Source organism: Mobula birostris, chromosome 3, assembly GCF_030028105.1.
Source record: "Mobula birostris isolate sMobBir1 chromosome 3, sMobBir1.hap1, whole genome shotgun sequence".
Lineage (NCBI taxonomy): Eukaryota > Metazoa > Chordata > Chondrichthyes > Myliobatiformes > Myliobatidae > Mobula > Mobula birostris.
Window position 1 is genome coordinate 20,043,391 of NC_092372.1, and position 20,486 is coordinate 20,063,876.

The 20,486-nt window shown below is 40.2% G+C and overlaps 1 protein-coding gene across 1 annotated transcript in view; it reads left to right on the plus strand.

Annotated features, from left to right (window-relative positions):
* nol6 (nucleolar protein 6 (RNA-associated)) overlaps window positions 1-20,486 on the plus strand; it is a 109,430-nt gene that overhangs the window by 80,433 nt on the left and 8,511 nt on the right. Inside the window, exons 16-23 of the mRNA XM_072252336.1 lie at window positions 665-802; window positions 2,326-2,443; window positions 5,633-5,787; window positions 8,952-9,115; window positions 12,706-12,858; window positions 14,122-14,219; window positions 16,929-17,053; window positions 18,834-18,923. Of these exons, the coding sequence (XP_072108437.1) occupies window positions 665-802; window positions 2,326-2,443; window positions 5,633-5,787; window positions 8,952-9,115; window positions 12,706-12,858; window positions 14,122-14,219; window positions 16,929-17,053; window positions 18,834-18,923 (1,041 nt within the window). The remainder of the gene's footprint in view (window positions 1-664; window positions 803-2,325; window positions 2,444-5,632; window positions 5,788-8,951; window positions 9,116-12,705; window positions 12,859-14,121; window positions 14,220-16,928; window positions 17,054-18,833; window positions 18,924-20,486) is intronic.

Genomic DNA, 20,486 nt, shown 5'->3' on the forward strand with positions numbered 1-20,486 from the left:
ATACAAAAGAGATTTAAGGAATAAAACTAAGGAGCTTTTTAAAAGAAGCTTATGGTTTTTGAACCTCCAGGAAGTATCTTTTAACTCGTAGCCCTTCTGTCATAAAGTAAAGATCCCACTGGGAGCTGGAAAGTGGGCAAATGTGATGTAGTCATAATCCAGGGTCTTAAATGAAACCCAATATTCTTTCATATGAGAGGATTAGTACAAGTCATATATCTGTGGTAATAGCCCAGCTCTGATTCTGTACAAATTCTGATGTCTATTTTTGAAATGTACGACTTGAATGCCACATAAATGTGAAGCTGGTGTTGAGAAAACAATAAAACTCCTCCTTCCCTTTCTCTCATGGTCCACTCTCCCAGATTCCTTTTTCTCCAGCCCTTGACCTTTCCCACCCACCTGGTTTTACCTATCATCTTCTGACTATCCTCATTTCCCCTTCCCCCCACTTTTTTTTCTGGCATTCTCCCTCTTCCTTTCTAGTCCTGAAGAAGGGTCTCAGCCTGAAATGTTGGCTGTTTATTCATTTCCATAGATGCTGCCTGACCTGCTGAGTTACTCCAGCATTTTGTGTGTGTTGCTTTTTAAAATAATCATATCTTTTACCAAGTTACAGTACCCTCAGTAGAATTTACCACAAGTGTATCTTTTCCTCCCTTAGTCTGCAGGGTTTGAGGAGAAGACCCTCAGTGTTGTGAAGTCGTATGATGATTTGAGTCGAAAACTTTGGAATCTCAAAGGACTTCCCTTGACTGTCACATCAGTCCAAGGGACGCATCCTGTGTTTCGATACACAGATGTAAGTTAATATTTACCATGCCACATTTCTAGTGTTATCAAGAATATTGTGATTTCAAATATATTTAGTTGTTAAAACACAATCTTGTCACAATAAGGCCATTTGACTCATTGATACTCTACTGGTTCCATGTTAGAGAATGCAAATTGCCCTGTTACCCACAGCACGAAAAATCCTTTTAGTTTCCTTCTGAACGCTACAACTGAAGCTGCCTCTGTCCTTTTCCCAGGCTGAATCTAATATTCTGCTTTTTAAAACAATTTTCCTTTCAGATCACTTTTAGTTCTATTGCTATTCTTTTTAACTATTTTAGTTTGTATTGTGAACCTTCTATGAGAATTCTGTGTATTGGTCCTTATTTTCCCTGTCAGCTGTCTAAAACTGTACTTTACTGTTCACACCTTGCTGTCCTGTTTGACCTTTAGGTGAACATCCTTGTGCCATTGCCATGATTGCTTGTTTGGTTGTTCGTCCATCGTTGACGTCGATGAGGACCTCGACACCATAATGATGGTGTCAAGACTAGCACGTGATTTGGATTTAAGTGAGGGAGAGTTGCGCAGCGTCAGCCTCACTCTCTCTTCCCAATTCCCATCTGGGTCCAGTGGCAAGACAGAGTCTAGATGGCTGGAGATGGGACTAGGCGCAGTGGATGACCAGGACGTCTTCTGTGTCTTGTCCTGCTCTACATGTTCCACGACGCTTGCAGAGACCGCCTTCTTGACCGTTGGACCATGATTGCTTATTTTCATACTCGTAACACTGCCACAGTTCATTTGCTGTAATCATTATCTTCATTACCTGTGCACTTAATTCTTCCAACTCTTTTCTGGCTGGTCTTCTGTTCTTCACCTCCATAACCTGGTGCATCCAAAGCTCTGCTACCATGCTCTGATTTGAGCAAACTCATTCAGTGATCACTTCATTGCTTGTTGCACCGAATTGGCTGTCGGTTTGGCTAAAAACCTATTTATAAAATTTATCATTCTTGTTTACAGATCCATTCTTGGCCCCACTCCTCCCTCTCACTGGAACTTTGTCCAGTCCTACATTGTTGAGACATCTCCAATTTTGTTAAGGCCTAACTTCTGACTTTCCCCAGTGGCCGTCTTTGTCCTAAACTCTGAATTTCCTCGTTGACAGAAGCATGGCATTGCTATGTGGTTTAATGTTTGTTTTTTGCTGCTGCTTTTAATATTGCATCTAAAAATAATATTTAGATGCTGTAAGAATGCAAATTATTCTTGTATTCTCAGTGATTTAAAGTTGACAAGACTACTTCTGTGCTACCCTCTCCACTTGTGTTTTTGTATGGGAGATCGTGGGGTTTGGTGGTAAACTCGTCAAATGTAAAGAAAAGTCTTCCTAACAGACATGTTCCACTTTTGGAAATTACATATACACCATTATTTTCATCCATAAATAAAATAGAAGGCATGGTGAAAGTTAAATATCTATGTGCCCTAATTTGTTAATTAATCAGATGTTTGTGCCTTGGCAATTGTTTTTGCTTTCTCTTGCAGGTTTTCCCACCAGAACCTGTGAAACCAGATTACTCCTATCATAAGAAGAGTAAGGATGGTAAATGCTTGCTTCCTTTAGAAGATAAGCCTTGCCCTGTATATGTCCCGCCATTAAAAGGTAAAGACTCTGTGACTCATGTGGTTTTTAACAGTCTTGTTGTACCATGCAATAAAAATCAAACGTAGAAATACTCAGCAGGTCAAATAGTATCTGTGAGGAAAGGATGTTTTAAGGCAGTGATAAATTTGGATGAAAATTTATTGACCTGAAACATTAAGTTTCATTTTCTCCCCACAAATGTTCGAGTATTTTCAGCATTTTCTGATTTATTTCAGATTCCAGCATCAGTAATATTATATACTTGGACTTGTAATTCCATGTGTTTGATACGAAGGAAGGTTCTGTTCTGATATTTTATGTTACTGGAGTGCTGGGAGCGGTAACAGTCAGTAAGAGCTCTGACAGATGTCAGCGGCATATTAGTTCAAACACCTTGATAGAATTCTAACTGACATCACTCAGCTACATGGCTCACTTTGCCTAATCCCAAGTTCTACCTTTAATTCCAAATGCTTTTTAAAAGTATATTGCACCAAGGTTTATTGAGGTACACTCACTAATACCAAAATGTTTATAGAGCGAAGATTTTATAAATTGGTTACTTTTTAGGCAAACAAATTAGCAAGTGTTAAAATAAAGATCGATACCTAAATATTATGTAGCATGTCTTTGTAAGAACCTAAGGTATTCTGCATCTTAGTGAAACTGACCCATTGTTATTAATGGCTTAATTTTGTAATAATGATATTTAATGAAATCATGATGGCAAACATTAGCATTCACATCCATTGAGCTGTGAAACCAGTAGCACCTTTGGAATGTTGTGCAACACACACACAAGATGCTGGAGGAACTCAGCTGGTCAGGCAGCATCTATAGAGGGAAGTAAACAGCACCTGCAGAATTCCTTTCTCTCTGTTTGGAATGTTGTGTATGTGTAGTTTAACTTGGAAACTTCACTTATTTGCCCTTCTCCGTAGATGGGGCTAGTTGGAGTTTTTTTCTGCAGTTAGGAAAGTAAAAATTGTTAAGTAATTTAGGTATATGCAACCTAATTTTGTGTAGAGTTCTCTGAAAACAGTACATCTCCTTGCATAACACCTCAATGCTTTTTTAACAGTGTACTTGGCTGTTACTGCTTACCAATTTACTAATTGTAAGAAAACACAATTTTGAGTATCCCTGAGACTTAAGGCTTAAATATCCTTAAATCTTCCCAACCTGGTGTCCATTGACCTTTTGCTTAATGGTACCAGTCTATGGCAATAAAAAGGTTGGGAACCCCTACTCTAGGTGCTGTGGTTTTCTCCCATGGTCTGAAGATGTATCAGTTCTTAGGTTAATCGGTTATTGTCAATTGTCCTGTGATTAGGGTAGTGTTAAGTAGGTGGGTTTCCGCGTGGCATGGCTCCTTAGGGTTTGTTCCATGCTGTATCTCTAAATAAATATCTAATTGTAATTTTCCTCTGTATTTGTTTCAAAATAATATTTAGATTATTTTATGTTTTGAAAAATTGATAATAATGAGGCTTGTTTCGTATGTAAATATGTGAGATCCAGTCATTATGTTTTGTCAAATTTAAACTAATTGCCGATAAATGGACGTCAGACATCTTGCTTCACTTTTATCTTGCCACGTAGAAAGAGGGCAATTGGCTCACCCAGTTTATTCCAGCACTCAGAGCATACCTATCTCCTTACTTCCCCATAGCCTACTCTCCCTCATGTTCCCATCAATGCCCTTTCTCACGTCACCCTCCCACATCGGTGTTAGTTTGCTATGGCCAATTAACCAGCCAGTTCATCTTTGGAATGTGGAGGGGGGGAACTGCAGCACATGTTGGAAAGGCTCATGGTCACTGGGAGAATGTGCAAACTCCACACGGGCACCTCCCAAGGTCCGAATTGAACCTGGGCCACTGAAGCCATATTGCAGCAGGAGTAAGTGCAGTGTCACTCACTACATTAAATTCATAGCAGAAGCATCCAAGGCCCGAGAGGTAGAGGTCATGCTAGAGGGTCAATAACTTATTATGAAATAATTGTGAAATACAATGTATGTTGCTTTGCTGTTTTCTGAACAATCCATGTTTGGTTCCTTTCTGTGTACCCAACAAACTTTTCTGACAATCAGAATCAGAATCCACTTTTTCTTTTTATCTCCACTGATCCCTCTAAGCTGCACGGGCGTGCAGCTACATAGTAACTGAAATGTTCCTGTGCACATCACCTTTGTTGCCACGCAGCTGGAATAGTTCACAGCTAGAAAAAGTTTATGAAACATGAAAAGTTTTCTTCGTTGTACTCTATTCATTCATTCAATTAATAAATAACAAAAGTATGTGATTTTTTTTCAGTTTTCAATCTAAATATTCATAGTAATCATATTACAAAAAGTATACATAAAATGCCGCAAAGTTTTCAGGCCATGTAAAAATTTCCTACTCAGAGCAATGGTTGGTCCGAGCAGCTGTAAAAAAAAAGTAGTGGGAACTTTGCTTATCACTGACAGATGTCATGAAATGTGTTGTTTTGCAGCAGCAATGCATAAAAATTACTTTACAGAAGTTACAGAATATATATATTGTGCAAAAAGTGAAGTAGTGTTCATGGTCCATTCAGAAATCTAATGGCAAAGGGGAAAAACCATCTCTAAAATATTGAGTGTGTGTCTTCAGTCTCCTGTAATTCCTCCTTATTTGTAGCAATGAGAAGAGAGCATGTCCTGGATGGTGGGGGACCTTAATGATGAATGCCACCTTCTCTTGAAGATGTTCTCAGTGGTGGGGAGGCTGATGCTCATGATGGAGCGGGTTAAGTTAAAATCCTCTGTAGCTTTTTCTGACCCTGTACATTGGCTCCTTCATTCAAGACAATGATGCAACCAGTCAGAAAGCTCTCCACGGTATATCTAGAAATTTGCTATAGTTTTTGTGACATACCAGATCTCCTCAAGCTCAAGTGAAGTATAGTCGCTGGTGTAGTCTTTGTAATTGCATCATCTTGTTGCGCTCAAGATAGATCTTCAAAGATCTTGACGCCCAGAAACTTGAAATTATTCACTCTTTCCGCTGTTGATCCGTTGAGGAGGTCTGGTGTTTGTGTTCTTCCAACTTCCCTCTCCTGAAGCCCACAATCAATCCCTTGGTCGTACTGACATTGAGCGCGAGGCTGTTGTCAGGTATTGCTTGAGTGGTGAGATGACTTTGAGTTTAGTGTAACGTGTAACATTTGTTTTGTTCTCAGTGATCTGCCACATGGAAGGAAGTGGGAAGTGGCCTCAAAACAAAGACGCTATTCAACGCATCAAAGCGGCATTTCACATCAGACTGGCTGAGCTCCTGGACCAGCAGCATGGGTTGGCCTGCCAGCCCTCAGCTACCCACGTGGACGTGTACAAGGCATGTTAAAGTTAGAGACATTAATGACATGAACAGAAGTTGTTTCAAGCATTAGTATCACAATACAGCTACATAAAACAAATGCATGAAGACAAAAAGGTCGGGAAACAAAATTGTTGAGGCGTTTTTAAAGGTTCAGTTTTAATTCACATTCAGAATTTGGGGCATTTAAGAGACCATCAGATAAGCACATGGTAAAATGTAGGGCTACGTGGGAAGGAAGGGTTAGATTGATTTTGGGGAGTTGGTTAAAAGGTTGGCACAACATTGTGGGCTGAAGGGCCTGTACTGTGCCATAATGTTCTATGTTCAGAAAATGCTTGTTGAACTGAGGAAGGAAAATATAAGTTTTTCAGCTGATCCTTTAATCAGGTAGTTTGAGCTAATAGTGAAGTGTTTTGGAAGAGTGAATCCTCCTCTCTGTTAACTAGCGTCAGTGAACAAGGTGTCATCTCTCCAGCATGTTGAACATTTTCATGTCTTGGAGAAATTAGTGATGGAAAGGCATAGAATGGGCATTCTATAGACTTTTTGCAAAGAACCTAAATTGCACCTCATTTAGGAATTCTATATCCCAGCGTACTGGACCAACACCTTTTCTGCTCATTGCGTAGGGTATTTTGCAGGCTGTCATTTGAGGAAAGACGTGAAGCAATCTGAGTGTTTTAATTTAGAAAGAACTCATTATGCAGGTACAGGTAACTAATTTTTATGGCACTGAATTGCAGTGTAATCAAATAAAGGCAGGAGTAAGCCATTCAACCTAATAGGCCTGTTTTATCATTCCATAAGATCTGGGTTGATTGTTTGTTTTAACACAATTATCTTTCCTGTCTTTCCTCGATTTCTCTGAACCCTTAACAATCCTTCTGATGTTTTTATTTAAATTTACTTAGTGACTCTTGGGTAGAGAAATCACAGATTCACCGCCCTCTGGATTGAAGAAAATCATTCACGTTTCTGTCCTGAATGACTGTCCTTCAATTTCAAATTTATTGTCATTCAGCCATATACATGTTTATACCACCAAAGGAAACATAATTATACCACTTTAATCATGTATAGAACTGTTATACCACTTCATTAATGTATACTAACTGATCTTTTTTGTACCACTGTCAACCCTGGTTCTAGACACCCCAGCATTGCTTTTTCTAAGCTGTGCAGCTGCCTGGCCGAGCAGTAACTGAAATGCTCCTATGCACATAGCCTTTGTTGCTGCACAGTTGGAATTTTCTTTTATATAATGTTAATATATTGTAAAATTATGCTAATATAATTTTGAAATCTATGTTAATATAATTGTGAAATACCCTGTAATTAATTATATTAATGAATATAATTCATAAATTTTAAAAACAAACATACTACAACCTTTCATAAAAGTTGCTGGTGAACGCAGCAGGCCAGGCAGCATCTCTAGGAAGAGGTACAGCCGACGTTTCGGGCCGAGACCTTTCGTCAGGACTAACTGAAAGAAGAGCTAGTAAGAGATTTGAAAGTGGGAGGGGGAAGGGGAGATCCAAAATGATAGGAGAAGACAGGAGGGGGAGGAATGGAGCCAAGAGCTGGACAGTTGATTGGCAAAAGGGATATGAGAGGCTCATGGGACAGGAGGCCTAGGGAGAAAGAAAAGGGGGAGGGGGGGAAAACTAGAGGATGGGCAAGGGGTATAGTCATAGGTACAGGGGGAGAAAAAGGAGAGAGAGAAAAAGAATGTGTATATAAATAAATAATGGATGGGGTACGAGAGGGAGGTGGGGCATTAGCGGAAGTTTGAAAAGTCGATGTTCGTGCCATCAGGTTGGAGGCTACCCAGACGGAATATAAGGTGTTGTTTCTCCAACCTGAGTGTGGCTTCATCTTTACAGTAGAGGAGGCCGTGGATAGACATATCAGAATGGGAATGGGAAGTGGAATTAAAATATGTGGCCACTGGGAGATCCTACTCTCTCTGGCGGACAGAGCATAGGTGTTTAGCGAAATGATCTCCCAGTCTGCGTCTGGTCTCGCCAATATATAGAAGGCCACATCGGGAGCACCGGACGCAGTATATCACCCCAGCCGACTCACAGGTGAAGTGTTGCCTCACCTGGAAGGACTGTCTGGGGCCCTGAATGGTGGTAAGGGAGGAAGTGTAAGGGCATGTGTAGCACTTGTTCCATTTACAAGGATAAGTGCCAGGAGGGAGATTGGTGGGGACGAATGGACAAGGGAGTCGCATAGGGAGCAATCCCTGCAGCCATCAACTCTGCTCTCAAATGCATCTCTCCCATTTCACGCACATCTGCTTTCACTCCATCCTCCCGCCACCCGACTAGGAATAGGGTTCCCCTTGTCCTCACCTAACACCCCACCAGCCTCCGGGTCCAACATATAATTCTCCGTAACTTCCACCACCTCCAACGGGATCTCACCACTAAGCACATCTTTCCTTCAACCCCTCTCTCTGCTGACCGCAGGGATCGCTCCCTCTCTGACTAGCAGCCAATCCTGTTTATATCACCTTGGGAGCTGTTTGGTTCCAATTAAGACAGTACACTGAGTATTCTCTTGTATTGAAATGTCTCCAAGGCCTTGTTTTTCCCTCAGATTCTCACACCAGACATTCCCATCATCAAATATCATCATTCTGTCATTGGTGGCTTGACCTGCTTAGGCCTTAAGATCTGGAATTTCTTTCTTCAGCCTCTCTATCTCTTTCTTCCTTTAAGATGCTCCTTAAAACTACTACTGTTTTTAAGATTTTAGCCATCTGCCTCAATATATTATATTCTTGAGTGTTTTGGTTTCATTTTTATGTGATAATGCCCATCAGGAGGCTAAAAAGTCCTGCATGTACAAATTGTTGTCTTAAGAGGGTCATTGAATGTTAAATACAGTGTTAATCAAGGTTCTTTGACAGTGTATTTAACATTCAATGCTGTATTTAACTAAGCGTATAAATATAATTTTGCAGTTGTTGACATCTGTAATTGCTTCTACTGGAAAATATAAATGAAGCTCCTTGTCTAACTATGTTGATATGAGACAATCCTAGGAAGGCAAAAAGTTGAGTGATGTGTTTCCTATATGTCAAATATCAGTAAGTTTTTCTTAAAGATCTAACCAGAACTTGATTTCTTTTCAATAAGATATTTAAAGTTGTTCCTGATTCTTCCTAGGAGGGTTATGTTTTCCGCGTTCAAGTTGCATATCACAGAGAACCTCTGATTCTGAAAGAAATCCAGACACCAGATGGTATGCTAAAATATCGGGATACTGAAGAGACCTTCCAGCTGGAATGGGAAACCCTTCATCTGCCTTGTCTAACAAGCACATTGCACGGGTAAGCAATGTTCTAGAAGAATGTGAAGTGTGGTGATCTGCTGCTAATCTGTTAAGGGGCCAAAAGGCCCAATTCTGCTCCTATGTCTTATGGTGTTGTAAACATATCCTACTTATCTAGAAGTTAATTTGCATTTGAAGTAACAAGATAAATTTAAGACCGTAAGACATAAGAGCAGAATTAGGTAATTCAGCTAATTGGGTCTGGTCCACCATTCCATCATGACTGATTTATTAAACCTCTCAAATCTATTCTCTGGCCTTAACACGCTTACTAATCAAGAACCTATCAACCTCTACTTTAAATATACCAAATTACTTGGCCTCCACAGCTGTCTGTGGCAATGAATTCCACAGATTCGTCATCCTCCGGCTAAAGAAATTTCTCCCTATCTCTGTTGTAAAAGAACATCCTTATATTCTGAGGCTGTGCCCACTGTCCTAGATTTTCCCACAGTTGGAAACATCGTCTTAACGTCCACTCTTTCTAGGCCTTTCAATATTCAATAGGTTTCAAAGAGATTTCCCCCACCCCATTCTTCTAAACACCAGTTTGCACAGGCCCAGAGCCATCACACGCTCCTCATACATTTACTTTTCATCCCCGGGATCATTCTCGCGTCCCGCCTCTGGACCCCTTCCAATGCCAGCGCATCTTTTCTTAGATATCAGGCCCAAAACTGCTCGCAATACCCCTGGTGCAGTCTGACCAACACCTTATAAAGCCTCAGCAGCTGAAACCTTTTACAGACCTGGAGCATTTTCTGATGTGATTATTCAAGGTTCATACCAGTAACAGTTGGGTGCTTCGTTCTGAGATTCCGTAGCTCAGAGAGCCACGGAACATAAGGAGCAAGTGGGAAAGTGGCATGGCCAAAACTGGCTCAACTGTGATCTTACTGAATGGAGGAGATGGCTTGAGAGTCCTATATCTACTCCTGCTCCTGTATGTTATGTTTTATTATTAACGAAAACCAATTTCCCCCAGGATCAATAAAGTATGACTACTATGACTATTATGATTTACTTTATGACCAGTACATTTGTTCTCTATGCAGTTTTTTTATTTGTGATAAGAATTTTGTAACACATGTAGTCTTTGTACACCTTGGCACCTTCTCCAATGCAATCTCATCTTTTCTCGAATGTGACAGAATTGTATGTGGTGCCCATGTTGTTACTTAATTACAGTATATGGACCAGCTAAAGGAAAGTAACCTTTATTTCTTTTTACCCACACTACTAATCTCTTTTTAAAGATAATGTGAAATTGCTCTGTGATGTCCTCAGTTCTTCCACACAATGCGAAATCCCCCCCACCTATTGTGTAACCTCTCCAAAAACATTTACTCAGACCCTGCTATATTATATATTATAATATGCCATTATTTCTGCCTAGCTGACCACACTATCCTTGCAAGCTTTCCAACGCACACACCCAGGCACACAAAAAATGCTGGAGGAACTTAGCAGGTCAGGCCACATCAATGGAAGGGGATACGCAGTCGACGTTTCAGGCTCAGACCCTTTAGCTGGCTTTATTCCCTTCCACAGATGCTGCCTGACTTGCTGAGCTCTTCCAGCATTTTGTGTGTGTCTGCAGAATCTTTATTATCACTTGCTTTCCTCCTTGCTGTCAACTGCATGACCAGTTTTTATATCATCAGCGAAGTTTTGTATTACTTCTCCTGCATTTGGATTCAAATTATTAAAGTACATTCCAAAAAGTAAGGCACCAAGTGTAGAGACCTCTGGACATCATTGGCCTTCAATTGACAATTCGCTTTTGCTTCCATTTGTGATGCAACTTCTGCTCCTCCTTGGATACGACTGGCTTTTACCTTTTTGTCTGATCTGACCTTGTCAGAAGATTTGGTAAAACCCACATATTAATTTTAACTACATTAAAAGCAGCATCCCTATCGACTCTCTCTGTTACCCCTTTCAAAGATTAAATATTGTGCAAAGTTAGTCAACATCCCTCTATAAATCCGTTTTGATGGCATTGATTAATCTGTCATGGAGAATGGATTCCAATAATTTACACTGATTTAAATCTACAGCCTTATAATTGGTTTATCACTTTGTCCTTTTTAAAGCTCAAAGTAAATTTTATTATCAAGTACAAACAGCCAGCCATGAGATTTATCTTCCTGTGGACATCAGCCAGATTGCAGAAGACAACAAACTGTGCAAATTCAAATAAAAATAAATAGCAATAACTAATGAAAAAAAAGATGAGATAAAAAGTCCTTAAAGAGAGATTATTGGTTGTAAGAACATACAATGGTGTAGCAAGTGAGTGTAATTATCCCCCTGATGGTAATAATGCTGATTTTCTAATCAATTGTATAATATTAGCAGTCTGTCAGTCCTCTTGTATAGGTCTTGTCACCTGGGAATGTTTATAGGCAGAGCCTCTACATTTACATCCCATGTTTTATTTAATTTAATCTGTACCGTTTACTATATACCAATTTATCCACCCTTAATAGTACCACTTTTCCGATGTTTATCCCATCCTCTGTTACCCACTGATTTGCTCAATTGCAACATCCTCTATTTGTGAAGACGGTGTGAAATATTCATTAAATGAAGTTCTATAAACTTTTGGTCACTAACAAGGCTTTCTGTTTCTTTAATTCTTTACTTGATCTTTGTGTTTGTAAGCCACCCTTGGGTTTATTTGGCAATGCTTTTTTCTTATCGTAACTTCCTTTACTTTCTATGTATTTCTATGCTTTTTGCTGTGTGACACTCTAAAATGGAGGAGAATAAACATTTGATAGATTGAGGTATGGAGAAATGGCACAGGAGAGGTAGTTGAGGCCATTATCGATCAGCCAAGATCATAAAGGTAGGACAGGCTTGAAGGGCCTGGTGACCTCCTCCTGCTGTTTACTTGTGCAGGGTGACTTGAAAGATTTAATTTTAATATAATGTCATATATTAAAGATCTTAACTGTTCAAGTAGGTGCTATTCTTTAACAGAGCAGTCTTCATAAGTTAAGCCATTAACTATGAAAGTTGGTAGGTCATGGTGTGTTTTCCCTGGTGAGGCAGCATCTGGGAGTATTCTGTTCAACTTTGGTTGCCCTGCTGTCGGAAAGATATTATTAACTGGAAAGTGTGCAGAAAAGATTTATAAGGATGTTGCCAAGACTTAAGGCACTGAGTTACAGGGAGAGATTGGTCAGCCTTAGACTTTGTTCCTTGGAGCACAGGACGCTGAGAGATGATCTTATAGAGGTGTATATAATCATGACGGGCATAGATAGGCTGAATACACTTATTCTCCCCCCCTCCCCCCATGGTGAAGGAATCAGGGACTAAGGGGTAGAATTAATAAGGACTTGAGGGGCAACTTTTCTTTACACAAATTGTATCATCTATATGGATGAGCTGCCAGAGGAAGTGGTTGAGGCAGGTTCAGTAACAACTTAAAAGGACAGTTGAACATGTGCATGGATTGGAAAGGTTTAGCAGGCTATGGGCAAATGGGACTAATTCAGATGGGGAATCTTGGACTTCTTGGGCTGAAGAATCTGTTTCTGTTACTCTATTAAAATTCTGACTTGAATCTCTTTCCAGGCTTCAACAGCAATATTCTGCGTACAGCGGAACATGTCGATTTGCAAAGCGCTGGATCAGTGCTCAGTTGCTCAGTGATTACATTGGCGAGGAGTGTATTGACCTTCTAGCAGCCTACCTCTTCACCCAGCCTGCACCTTATTCATCGCCTGTGTAAGAACACACTTCTATTGATTCTTAGTGTCTACCAGGAAGCATTGTATTTCTGGAGTTTTTCTCCACGGTCCACCTTTGTATAATGAGTGAATTCACCGGCACTTTCGACTGTCTGCGGGACAGCTTTTTGCCCATCAAAGACATTTGGCATTTTATTTTTGTTTTTATTTTATTTAGGTAAAGTTATGAACAGACTCTTCCAGCCCAGCATGGTAACTTAGTGGTTAGCATAAAGCTTTACACTTCCAGTGACTCGGGTTTATTTCTTGTAGCTGCCTTTGAGGAACTTGTACATTCTTCCTGTCACCACGTGGGTTTCCTCCGGGTGCTCCGGTTTCCTCCCACAGTCCAGAAACGTATCAGTTGGTAGGTTAATTGGTCATTGTAAGTTGTCCTGTGATTAGGCTAGGATTTAATCGGGTTATTCAGTGGAGTGGCTTTAAAGGGCCAGAAGGGCCTATTTTGTGCTGTATGTCAAGAAGAAAAGAAATAAACCCCCCTATTTGCAGGGGAGAAGGCAGGGGAGTGGGAATGACTGGAAGAATTGGATCAGCCCATGATTGAATGGCGGAGATGACTCGATGGGCTGAATGGCCTACTTCTGCTCCTGTGTCTTATGGTCTTAAAAGAATGAAGAGAAAAAAAGAATACAAATTTAAATGCATCCATTTCTTCACAATTTATACACTTGGAACAATTAGGTATACTATGTACAGTTCACGTCTTCTCTAAAGACTACTTGCTAATGAAAGATCATTATTTTGATTCTTAGATTTAGGGACTTCGCCCAATGGGATAAATTCCCTTTGCTATATTCTGAACTTTAAAATGAGCTGTTACCTCTACTGAAGTACAAAATTCATGGAGAGTTTGATGAGATAGATGCTAAGAGGTTGTGTTCCTTGTCTGGAGAAGGTGCAGGTTTAAGGCATAATCTTGGGATAAGGATTGTATATTTAAGCCAGTAATGAAAAGATTTATTTGCTCAAGAGTTTTGAATAATTTGAATTCTCTCTGTCAGAGGGCATTGAATACCTGGTTATTCAGGTGTAGTCAGGAAAGAAATTAATAGATCCCTGAAGACCAGGGGAATCTAGGATCAGGCAGGATTACTGCAAGGAAGGATGGACAGGCTTCATAAACTATATAGGCCAGCTCTACTTTTGTGTTTTTATTACATGATGTTTACGGCAATCTTCATAATCTGATCAGAATGTGGTTTACTTATCTAACTTTGATCTATGTTTTTTATCTTAACAGCTCTCCACAAACTGGTTTCCTTCGCTTTCTGAATTTGTTATCAACGTTTGATTGGAAGAATAACCCACTGATTGTGAATCTGAATGGTGAGATAAAAGGTAAGGCCTCAACGTGTACTCACTGGTAATTTTAAACGCAACAGATTCAGCAGATGCTGGAAATTCAGAGCAACATATACAAAATTCTGGAGGAACTCAGCAGGTCAGGCAGCATCTATGGAAATACATAAATGTTTTGAGACGAGTCTCTTCACTGATGTTTTACAGTCAATTCTGATTCTGTTACAGTTAACGCTGATTAGATTAGGTAAAATGGAAGTTAAGCCAAAATCTAATAATGCAGCAGAAGCATGAAGATGATCCTGTCTTCTGCTAACAGTAACTTCTTAAATTCCTGCGACTGATGTCTCAGCCTGAAACGTCAACTGTTTATTTATTTCCATAGATTCTGCCTGACCAGCTGAGTTCCTCCTGTATTTTGTGTGTGTTACTCCGGATTTCCAGCATTTTAGGAATCTCTTGTGTTTTTGCTTCTTAAATTATATTGGACTAAATCGTGCTTTTCAAAAGCCTTGATAATACAAGGTGATGTTTTGCTGTAGGCATTCACTTTGAAAAGTTATCAGTGAAATAAGTTTTAAAATATTGATGGTTATGTTTTTTTACAATTTACAAGGAAACCATTTGGTCCATGGAGATCAGAACATTTCCTGTTGCGAGAAGAAATTATTACACTTCTCCATTTTAAGCGACTGCCCTCTTACCTTTGTTACGTACCCCATAACTGGGTTGCCAAACCAGCAGAAATGGATCACTCAGTTGGAGTCTGGATTACTAGAACTAAGAAGGTTTTATTAAAGAAACAAGCAACACAGTACTCTAATTAAAAGGATAATGAATGCAACAGTTCAGCAATGATAAACACACATGTACACAGAATTAAGATAACAGGATCAATCAAGCTCTATCGTTGTCTAGGGGTAAATGACCAGTTTCAAAATGATGCAAAGTTCAGTTCAGTTCGCAGTAATCGCTGCTGTGGGAGATGGACAGTGTGGGGGGGAGGAGAGAGAGCAAAACGAATGAATATTCAAAACAGCTTCCACACACAGACCTTCGCAGTCAGCCTTCGGGCGAGTCCATTGTGATGTCATCTGAGGTCACCGACCGTGACCCCTCCGTTTCCAGATACGACCGTTTCTCTGCGCTGAACCTGGCACCCAGGCAAGGGTGGACACACACCAGGTTCCCGCCGATCGTGCCTTTCCACCCTGAGCATCTAAGGCTTGGTCCCGCGATCAGCCGTCCAAAAGCTTCCCACCAACTTGTGAGAGGCACACCGCTTCCAGGGTCTCGTTACCTTGGGTGTCATGTGTGTGTCTTAGCGAACCTGCCCCTTTTTATCCCCCTGCTGGGGTGTCGCCTGTCCATCACTTCAAACAGTTCAGGGGCAGTTCAAAAGGGGCAGCCGCTCTAGACAGCTCTCTCTCCTGTCCCTTCATTACACATCTCCAAATGCTGCTCCATTGTTTTCCTTATCTCTCTCTCTCTCCTGAAGACAGGTGGCAGATCAACTGCTGATTCCACAGGACAGCTAACATCTTAATCTATGTGTATTCCTGTCACACCTTGTAACCATGCCCCATTGTTTGAGACTCCCACATGCAGAAACCTAGTAAAAGCTATCCTGTGATTTTTCTTCAGGGTTCTATACATTTCAGTAGAATCATTCCTCATTCTTAATGATTAGGACTTCATTTAGTTTACATTTTGACAGCAATCTGTTTAAAGGTTTTGACATCCATGCTGCTCTGTGTTTGGTGCATCATAAGTATTTTTCTGTCATAGTGTTCACTCTGAAAGTTTGTATACAAATCTGTTCTGCATCTGCAAATTGTGTGAGGATTGGTATGTCCTTAAAACTGAAAAAAAATCCATTTAAGATTAAGATTAGTTTTATCTGTCATATGTATATTAAAACATCAAAACATTCAGTGAAATGCGTCATTTGTTTCAAGGCAGCCTGCTCCAATATAGCATGCCCACAACCTACTGACCCCAACTGGTATATCTTTGGGATGTGGGAGGAAACCAAAACACCACCAGGTCTGGAGGAGAACCTACAAACTTCTTAGCAGTGGCTGGAATTGAAACTCGATACTTCAGCTGGCGCTGTAATGGCATTACGCTCACCGCCACACGACCATGCCGCCCAGTCTTGGCTGCTTCCTGAACCTCACATCCCCCAGTCGAGGAAATGTACTTCCTCAAATTTCTTTGCTTGTCTCCACTTCATGCTCAACTTGTCTGTATGACTGGTGTCCTATTACCATTGTCAGTAAATGTCCATCCCACCAGCTTCTGGTTCTGATCTTCAACTATCTCGCTACCCACTTCTCACCCAACCATCCAAGTTTGCCTCAACCAAATGAGAGGTTGGACAAACTTGAGATGTTTTCTCTGGAGTGGTGGAGGCTGAGGAGAGATTTGATAGAGGTTTATAAGATTATAAGCCTTCTGACCCTGGTAACATCCTGGTATCCCTCTTCTGCACCCTTTCCAAAGATATTTCTTCAATCCATAGAATATTCATGATCCAGTGAGTTGGAAAGAAGTAGTCAAAGTAGTAAGGGACAACCAGTGATGTTGTTGGATGAGGCTTTTGCGTAACTGTATCAAGAAAGAGCAGGATGTTCTTTGTTTTTTTAATTACTACTTGAATACCTTTGTGAGGAACACACAGTATGTCTGTAGCATATCATGCTATGAGAAATGACACATGTAATGTCTGTTGTGCATGTTTCATAGATGCTGAATATGCTGAGATTAAGAATGACTTTACTGCAGCACGGAACCAGCTTCCTGTTATGTTTATCGCTACACCCAGTGACAGAAAATCTTCATTATGGACCAAAAAACGTCCTTCAGCACCGGTAAGCAGGAATTCTCTCTGGTGCCAACAGCTGGGTGTGGCACTGTAGCATAAGGGTTAGCATAACGCTTTTCAGTCCAGGTGACCCCGGGTTCAATTCCCCTCCTCTGCCTGTAAGGAGTTTGTGTGTTCTCCCTGTGAGCACGTGGGGTTTCTCCATGTGCTCCAGTTTCCTCCTACAGGTCTTTATAATTGGCTATTGTAAATTGTCTCGTGATTAGGCTCAGAATAAATCCGGGGGATTGCTGGGTGGCGTGACTTGAAGGGCTGAAAGGGCCTATTCTGCACTGTATCTCAATAAGTAAAATTTAAAGGGCCTACCCCTGACAAACAAAGGTATTTGGTTGGTGATTTACCACTCACTGCTCTCATCCAATCCCAGCAGTGATGTTGCATTTTAAGACTGAAGAGGAATTGATTTTGTTTAAATATACATGGAGATATGAAACTGATTTCCATAACCGTGGTTTATTGGATGGTAGCATAGCCGTTACCACAATGACATTACAACTTGGAATGTTGGAGTTTGTGGTTCCATCTCGGCAAGCTCCCTGTGGAAAGCGTGGGTTTCCCCCAGGTCCTCCGACTTCCCTCCGCAATACAAGGGTGTACTGGATAGGTAAATTGGTCATTGGAAATTGTCCCGTGGTTAGGTTTGGGTTAAACCAGGGTTGCTGGGGCAGCGTGGCTCAAAGGGCCAGAAAGGCCTGTTCTGTGTTGTATCTCTAAATAAATAAATTCCTGCTGAAAACCCGTTGCCCTTAACAGAACGAAAGTTGTAGTCCTTGCTCTGTTTTCCTCTTACCTGAATCCATAAAGCACCATCAAAACAGAAAATGCTGAAAAACATCATTGTGGTGAAATGGCCAAAGACTTGCTTGTTCCAAACTGAAAATTGAGCAGCTGGATAGAAATGGACAACAGACAAGTGCGCCCACATCCTGAGAATGAATTTAAGAATATTAATATGTTCTCTAGCATACATGCTGTTCATGAAGTGGTGCTGCTCCCTGCTCTTGAATTGAGAATTTTGTTTTTGGACCCATTGTTTTGTGGGATTGCTAAAAATAAGGTTTTGAGGTTGTGATTCAAACCTGATTGAGTGTACATTGTTCTGTCACAAAATATCAAACCACTCATTTTCGGGAAGTTAGTTTTAAATGTGCCTTGTGCATTTGAAAAATTCTCCAAGGCATTAGCAAGTTGAACTACGCCCTACTTGAACTTAATCAAAGCAAGGCAATGACTAACGATGTGCTGAAACTGGAGAGGGTTCAAATGTTCACGAAATGATTCCAGGATTGAATGGTTTGTCAAATGAAGAGCATTTGATGGCTCTGGGCCAGTATTCACTGGATCACTGGAATTCAGAAGAGTGAGGGATGACCTCATTGAAACCTATCGAATGGTGAATGGCCTTGATAGAGTGGATATGGAGAGGATGTTTCCTCTGGTGGGAGAGCCTAAGACCAGAGGACACAGCCTCGGAACAGAGGAGTGTCCTTTTAGAATGGAGATGAGGAGGAATTTCTTTAGCTAGAGAATGGTGAATCTGGAATTCTTTCCCACAGGCAGCTGTGGAGGCCAAATCTTTATTTATATTTAAGGCAGAGATTACGAGATTCTTGATTGGTCAGGGCATGAAGGGATACAAACAGAAGGCAGGAGATTGGGGCTGAGAGGAAAATTGGATCAGCCATAATGAAATGGTTGAGTAGACTCATTGGGCCAAATGACCTAATTGTACTCCTACGTCTTATGGTCTAATGTGAACCTTTCAGATTCTTCAACGATTGATCGAGCTAGCAAGTCAATCATTGGAAATACTGCAAAGACAGCTGCTGGATCCTTTTGATAAACCTGATCTTAAGGTAATGTCTGGATATTGCAAGTAATTGTCTAGATCTACTCTTTTGCTGTATAAACTGCAAGGACTTGACAACTTGCTCTCAGTTCTATCTCCAGCTATCTCTGTGTTTATCTACAGATTGTGTTCTTTTGTACACTGGTTGGTTGTCCGTCTTTGCGTGTAGATTTTCATTGATTTTATTATAATTTCTTTATTCTGTTGTGTATGCCTGCAAGACAATGAATCTCAGGGTGGTAAATGGTTATGTACAGTACATCTACTTTGATAATAAACTTACATTATATTTTATTCTTTGCAACTAATGTTGCATAAATCTTCCAAATTACTTGAATTACTAAACAATGAAATCTTTTAAAAGCTGGATTATTTGTTTTCACTCTGTAGTATTTTTGTCTCAAAAATGTGGAAATAGTTTTTCCTTATTGAGTTGAGAATGCTATAAAATGTGTGTGGGGGGTGGGAGGGGAGAGGAAACTCACCCTGTAAGTATTCTTCCTCTGCTCCTTGTTAGTAGCCCCCACTTGGTGGATGCAACTTTTTCTGATTTATAATCATCACTTTTTTTGACAAGATTGTCAAACAGATGAAAGACCCTATGTTTTCAGACCATGATGCAAAAAATTATGTTTTTTCTCCCTAACTCACAGATTTATTATCAAAGACCTTGATCCTGTAAAAAGTATTATCCCTACCACCATCTATATTTGCACCATTACTGATGAGATGAAATGCATGTGATTTAAAAATCCTTCACACCTGATATGTTCCATTTTTATTTGTATGGCTGTTTTTACTATCTCCTTCTTATGAGTTTAAAGACGTGTAAGACAGAGGCTTAGTGACTTTGGTTTAAAAAAAGGGCAGGACATGAAAACCTTGTGAGATTAGGATCTAGCGATTATGTTTAGAAAGGGACTTTAGAGACAATACAGAAAGTGAAGGCTCAGGTTATGCAAAATTTAGAAATTCCTTACAATCAAAGCCTTTAATTTATTACTTGCTTTCCAAAGCCAATGCAATTGACAGTATTTTAATTTGCTTTAATAAATCAAAATTATTAATTTAAATGCATTTTATAGCTTATTTCAGAAGTCCCTTCATGCACTATATAAAGCATGTGCTAAACATCTGCAATCTTCAGTGCCTCATTAAATTCACATCTGTGAAACTAATAATTTGTATACCACTCCAATTCAATTAGAGTAATCCACTCTAACAAATCGTCTGCTTGCTGCTGTTTTCCATGAATTATGCTTGTTTTGAGTCAAAGCCTGTCTTCTGCCAAGGGTCGAATCATGCCAGCCTACGAGTCCAAACAGTATTTTGGAAAGGATTGGCTCATTATGAGGCTTCAATAGAGTTCTTAAATTTTAATGCCATTGAACTGATGAAGACTCAAAATTGCTTGAGAGTTTTTGGAGAACTTTGCATTATTGCCTTGCATTGTTCTTATTTATTTATTTATCTATCATAGATAGATACAGCACGATAACATGTCCTTCCCGGCCCAACAAATCTGTGCCATCCAGTTATACCCATGTGGCCAACTAACCTACCCCCATGT